Genomic DNA, 6,776 nt, shown 5'->3' on the forward strand with positions numbered 1-6,776 from the left:
CATTGCCGGTCCCGGTCCGGTACGGGCGCGACACTGAGGGTTGCAGTCCGTTGCCGGACACCAAAAAAAAAAAAAAGAAGCCAGCCTAATGTTTCAAAATGTAGGGAAAAAAATCCCTTATTGGGTCTCAGTGTCTTGATCCGCTTCCTACTGTGTGTTTTGGAACTGAAAGTTGCTTGCAACTGCCAGGAGACAATGGCGTCTCACCGTCTGTGGTGAACCACCGTTGCTTGTTGAACGGGAACGTCATGTGTCAGCATATCCACTGTGTGGGTGGGTGCGGGTACGTGCGCCCGTGCCTGTGCCACTCCTGTTACGCAGCCATATGCAGCCAAGGTCGGAAGGGGCTGGAGAGTGGTAAGTCAGTGGCTGAGTTCATGTTTCAGAGCCTGTTCCATCGCAGCTCTGTGTTTCACACCCCTGCACAGGGCTCCTCCTCAGTCATAGTCCCCTCAGCCCAGGAGAAACCGGGTGGACAGTCTCATAACCAAGTTGGAGGCAGGCTCAGTCACTGGGGAACTTGTGGGTGTTCTTTGAGTCCTGGCACCATCAGCCAGAGGGCTCAAGAGAAACCATGAGCGTCTTGTTCCCAGGCCTATGGTGAATTAGAGGTGACAGCAGCAACCCCCATAAATGCCTGGAGACTCATAGATAGTAGAATTCTAAAGGGCTGGGTCAGGTCATCTGGGTCGGGCCCTTATTTTTGGTGTGCTATGACCATTTTACAGATGAGACAACTGAATCTCAAAGAGGTTAGCTATTTTGCTCAAGATGGTGGTTCCAGACTCTGAAGGAAGCTGCGTGAATCTCGTCAGTTACACGTCAGGATAGTATTTGTGTGGCTTCTGACACTCTTTACCTGACCAGGAAAATAAAACGTGCCCACGTTCCAGAGGCAGTTGATCAGGCTGTTTTCTGTTGGATTCGCCCAAAGGCAACTCAAACAGAGTTGCGGCATTGAGGAAAAGCAGAGAAAGAAATTGCATAGGACTGTTAAGATTCGTCCAGACCCATGACTGAAGACGGGTATGCGGCCAGCTCAGAATGACTCGACTGGACCCACAGAGTCAGAGAAAGATCAGAAACTTGCACGAGAGCCGGATTGTCAGGCTGTTTAGTTAGTGTGAAAGATGAGAGAGCATTTACTGCCATGAGGGCTGAAGATCTAGTGTTGAGGTGGTGACTTTTTAACTGACCCATTGAAGAAAACTCACCGTGTTTATAGCCTAGAAACATCCATTTCTAACCAGGCTTCCAGGAATCAGGAAGCCCAAGCTAGTGTAGAAAGTCTTAGAAAAAGAGTTTTTCTCTCTTTAAATTGTCTTTTTTTTCCCTCCTTTTTCTTTTTCTCCCAGGATTTACCTTTCTTTCTTCTTGTTCTCTCTCCTTCCATTAAAAAATATTGTCTAGAATAGAGCTATCCAATAAAACTTTCTGCACTGCTGCAAATGTTTTCTGTCTCTGCTGTTCAATAGGGTAGCCACGTTTGTCTTCTGAGCACATGAAAAGAGAAGAGTGAGACTGAGAAGTGTCTTTTTTATTTTAATTCATCCTAATTTAAATATAGGCAGCCACCGTGGCTACTTTGCCAGACAGCACAGGTCTGGAAAGTGCAGGGGACCCCTGAAACTCTTTGAGAGACTGGTGAAGCATGCAGCCCTTTGGTTCCCACTGGGTCCCAGTAGGGAGATGGAGTGCGGTGCTGCTGAAGACCAGTGACCAGAGGAGGAGTCCCCTTATGAGTTCGCCCACAAAGCTCTGTACTGGAAGGTTGAAAACCCATGTCTGGCTATCTCCACGATGGTTTCAGTAAGAGGGTAGTAACCTTGCCAAGCCCACGTCATTTTTTTTAATGGCTCAGTCTGGGAGGCCAACATTTCTGGCAGCTATTTTGTAAAACTGCAAAATATAATTCTAAGCTACCAGGAATACAAAAATATCATTGGGGGACATCTCATTTTTACGTTTGAATATACTAAATTAAGGATAAAAACTTTTGTGATGTCTCTTTTCTCATATTAAACATGAAGTGATTTGTCGTTGTTGGGGGGGAGCTTATGCTAGAATATCCGCACCATTTAAGAAATTTATTATTCTAAGAAGAACAGCAAGGTGCTGGATTGTTGAAGTGCTTTACCACAGCATCACTTAATCTCCTGTATATGTTATAAATGAGGCACCCTGCTCACACACATGTATATTATGGGTGATGGACACAAAAGGGGAATTGGGAGTAGAGCTGCTGGGTGCCAGAAGGGAAAGAGTGTGGCTTATGAGAAAATATTTTATTTTCCAAATGTGAGGGATTAGAACTGAAGCTGCTGCCATCTCTCAGCAGAATATTTTATGTGGAATCATCTAAGAGCTGTCTGGGTTTGTGGTTTGGATTTTATAAGAAACAAGGGCTTGCTGAGTTTTTAAATAAGGGAACTAAGCTTAACGTGGTGAGATACTTTCTAACCATGATTGTGAACTTGGGATGGGGACTGGGGGGTGACTTCCAAAGGTGAATCGACCACAGGGTAGTCATCTCCATCCCTGAGGCCTCTTGGTTTCTGCTTCCTGACTCCGATCCAGAAGGAGCATCTGTGGAATGCGGTGGAGGAGAGAGCAACACAAGGTGTTTGTGGTCTCCGTGCAGTTCTTTACAAGGGGAAAGAAAGCCCACGTGGAGGCAGGGCTATTCCTCCAGTGTTATTTATAGTAAACTTTCTTCAAGCCACTGAACCTGCAATGGACCAGAGGGGACTGGTTATCTAACACAGAAGACAGCTGAGATTTTCAAAGTCTGAGTATATTTTTATGCTAGAGACCACAACAGAATAAATGAGAATATCTCTGACCTTGCCGTGTGCTGACTTTCAGGAATATCACATTGTAAAGAAGTCCACCCGCTCCTTAAGCGCCACTCAGGTGGAATCTCCTTGGAGACTCATCCGGCCATCCGTGATCTCTATCATTGGTCTGTACAAAGAAAAAGGCAAGGTGAGCTCTTTTCTGAGGACTATTTTGCCATGTACATTTTATTATTTTTATTTGCTTTTACATGAAATAAAAAGTAACAGGTATAAAGAGGAATAGATTAAGGGGCCTTTGTATGGATTTGAGTGGATTCCCTGGCATTCTTTCCTGCAGGCCTACCGAGTGTGAAATGGTGGTCAAAGATTGTCAAGTATTGGCAATTTCATATGTTTCAACTTAAAACTTTCTCCCTTTAATGCAGTGCGTGGCTAGTGCAACACAAACAGATCCAAGGAGAGAAATGGAAGGCCTTTGTATGGATTTGAGTGGATTCCCTGGCATTCTTTCCTGCAGGCCTACCGAGTGTGAGATGGTGGTCAAAGATTGTCAAGTATTGGCAATTTCATATGTTTCAACTTAAAACTTTCTCCCTTTAATGCAGTGCATGGCTAGTGCAACACAAACAGATCCAAGGAGAGAAATGGAAAAGGGAATGCAAACTTGAATTTACAGCCTAGTTGATTAGGTTAACTTCAAGCCTGCTTGAGAAGGGCACTTCAGTTAAATACTGTGATGGGAAGGATGCCCTCAGTGAAGTAAACACTACAACAGGAAGGATGCCCTCCGTTAAATATTACAATGTCAACCTGGACTCCCATCTGCTTTGGATGTAGGGCCTTGGCTTTAGCATTGCTGGAGGTCGAGACTGCATTCGAGGACAGATGGGGATTTTTGTCAAGACCATTTTCCCAAATGGATCAGCTGCAGAGGATGGAAGACTTAAAGAAGGTAGAAAAAAGCCTCTTGGTTACCCTCAATGAGACTGAGCTTTGATTCCATGAGAATCACCTTGAAGTGTTGTGAGGATTAAATGAGATAATATATAGAAAATGGCTTGATGTTTTTATTGGGGTCTTTAAGTGTCTGTCTTGGCCAGTTGGTCTTTGATCACATTCCTTGCCTTGAAAATTCTTGAGAGTTTGGGGTCCATTCTTGCCTCGGGGCTGGTGTGGTAGCAGAGTACTTGATCATCGGAAGACATTTAATATCTTGCTGGTGAAATCAACCACTACCTGTTTTGGCTCCTAAATAAACACCTTTTACATTCTCCTTAGCACCTAAATTTTGCCACACATAAATATACTAGATAAGTACTTTTGAATGCAAATTAAAGTAATATTGAGATGCCAAGTTCTACCTTGCAAGTAAAATATTTTTCATGTTTAAATATGTCATATCTTATAGTGCTTTTAACATTTACAAAGCATTCCCCTACATTTAAATTATTGCAATAAAAACCTGTCAAGTAGGCATTATGGAGTGACCACTTTACAAATGGGAAAACTGACACTCAGAAATGTGAAATGACTAGAAACTTATCCTGCCCTTCGTACATAGCAAAAGTGAAATTTAAACTCAATTTTCTGATCCCAAATTCAGTTAATCTCCCCACCTTCCCACTGCTGCCTCATTTACATACAAGACTGGGGACTCAAAACTCATTCTTCCTTCTTGAACATGTCATGATACTTGAGAAAATAAAATGTGATTGTTTATGTAAAAGACACAGTAGCTGCTTTTAATAAAGAATGTTCTTAAATATATATTTGCATATCTGTATATAATGCTGTGAATTAGATTAAGACTATATAGTTGGTTTTTTTTTTGTCTTTTTTTGTGTCCCGCAACGGACCGCAACCCTCAGTGTTGCGCCCGTACCGGACCGGGACCGGCAACGGGATCGCAACCCTCGGCGCTGCGCCCGCCCCTCGCTCAGCCAGTGAGCGGGAACCGGTCTGTATGTGGGATCCGAACCCTCGGCGGGAGCGCCGCCACGCTCCCAAGCGGCGCACTGTAACAGTGCGCCACCGGGCCGGCCCAAGACTATATAGTTTTATAAAGCAAAGTTACCACTCATTCTGAACATATTTTAGGTAGCATTCACCAAAGCATGAATCCTGATTTTTTTTCCTCCCATATTAATACACTTCCTTCGTGAAATGATTAAATGAGCATATTTCCAGTTACCTTCAAAAATGTGATTGTTCAGTTGATCCAAATTGTAGGTGTATTATGTTATACTGGTTTGTTTATCTATTTACTTATTTATTTTTGGAACTGATAGGAACAAATCAGAGTCTCCTCCTTTTTAGGCAGAGTAAGCATAGAAGCCTGAATGTTGACAATAAGACGTGACCAGGCCTAATACTTTCATGGCAGGATATTTATTTCTCCCTCTTAGAGGAAGGGTTAACTCCCAGGTGGTATTTGTGTCTAGTTTCAGAACAAAGTAAAATTCTAGCAGAGCATTTTTATAATGGATGTGCCATGTGTTCACTTGATTGAAATTCATCCTGCAAGGCTGGTAGAATGGAGCAAAATGAAGGGGAAAAAAATCAATAGTTAGGAAAGGTTAATAGCACTTGATTCTCTCAGTACTGTTTTTTCATATGTGTTCATTTACAAGAAATATAAGTCATTGGAATGGATTTTCAACCTGTTGAGTGATATGTTTTTTAAAAATCTTATATACATTTTAAGAGCATGAGCAATTATTTTAATGTTCCTTTCCTTTTTCCATGTGGAAACAACCCAAAAATACAAACCTCCTCACTTAATGGACTAATTGGTTGTGCCAGGTGATTTTTAAACAGATGATTCCACTTATTTTACACCTTCTGTAATTGCATTAAAGAGAAGGCTCATAACAAAGGCTCGGGGTGCTGCTATGTCATTGAAGTTCATCCACAGAGTCCTTTAGTCGTACACACAGTGTGCTCCTGGGATTGGCCGCCTGTGAGAGGTGAAAACGTGTGTTCCTACACTGCCTTGCACTTTCTTATAGGTGTGCAAAGTCCTTCTTCTGTACTGCTGTGCAAAGTTCATCTGTTCTCCTCTCTGGGGCATCTTTGTAGTGTTTTTCATGAACTCTTATTCCAAAAAACCGCCCATGTCAGGAGAGTGCAAACCAGAAATGAGCTCTGATAAGTCAGTAGGATGTCCATGTTCTTTTATATTCCCAGCAGATGCTATCAACAGCTTGAAAAATCACCTGAATGTACCTTCTTGGGGTTGAAGATGAGAGGATAGCTGGGTTAGGGGTGGGGAATGGTGAGTGAGTTACCAGCGTAATGGCGGAGAACCTGGAACCGCATCAATAAGACCAGACATCAGTAAGATCAGTTCTGGCGGTGGGGCTGCCATTACTCAGTAATATCTCAGCAAGTTTTTGTCTCTATTATTGAAGCCATTTTTTCCATACACAGTGATGATTCTCTGGGCTCAGGGAGCTTGTCTTTCTGCAAATATAGGAGTAGCTTCTCAAATCTTGTGTGTGTTCATGCTTCATTGCTGGTGGATTTGGGTTTTTAAACAATGACTAGGAGAAAAGGTTTGGAACTCAGTTTTTGCAGTTTGATCTCTAAAGATAGGATATCTGTTGTCAATCTTGGCAATGGCTAAAGAATAAGGTCTTGATGCTTCCCATAGTTGTTTTAATTGAAGATTGAAATACAGAATTACTGTAAAATAAGGTGCACTGTCATTACTTGTCCCATTTTGTGGCATTCCTGGGAGCTAGGCTAATGAAAGTGGTTTTGAACAATAAAAGTCATTCTACAGAGCAGTAAATCAGGGCCCATATGGGATCGCATTCTAGTACTGACCGAGCAGTTAGATCCCAGTCAATTGAAGCTTAATTTTCATATAATTCTCATATTTGGTCACTAGGGGATGAAATCCTGGATGTAAATGGAATACCGATAAAGGGCTTGACATTTCAAGAAGCCATTCATACCTTTAAGGTAACAATACTC

The 6,776-nt window shown here is 42.4% G+C and overlaps 1 protein-coding gene across 1 annotated transcript in view; it reads left to right on the forward strand.

Moving 5' to 3' along the window:
• The window catches only part of PDZD2 (PDZ domain containing 2), a 117,387-nt gene that overhangs the window by 62,080 nt on the left and 48,531 nt on the right, over nucleotides 1–6,776 (forward strand). Inside the window, exons 7-9 of the mRNA XM_008572759.1 lie at nucleotides 2,866–2,985; nucleotides 3,636–3,750; nucleotides 6,691–6,764. Of these exons, the coding sequence (XP_008570981.1) occupies nucleotides 2,866–2,985; nucleotides 3,636–3,750; nucleotides 6,691–6,764 (309 nt within the window). The remainder of the gene's footprint in view (nucleotides 1–2,865; nucleotides 2,986–3,635; nucleotides 3,751–6,690; nucleotides 6,765–6,776) is intronic.

The sequence above is a fragment of the Galeopterus variegatus genome, unplaced genomic scaffold, assembly GCF_000696425.1.
Source record: "Galeopterus variegatus unplaced genomic scaffold, G_variegatus-3.0.2 Scaffold830, whole genome shotgun sequence".
NCBI lineage: Eukaryota > Metazoa > Chordata > Mammalia > Dermoptera > Cynocephalidae > Galeopterus > Galeopterus variegatus.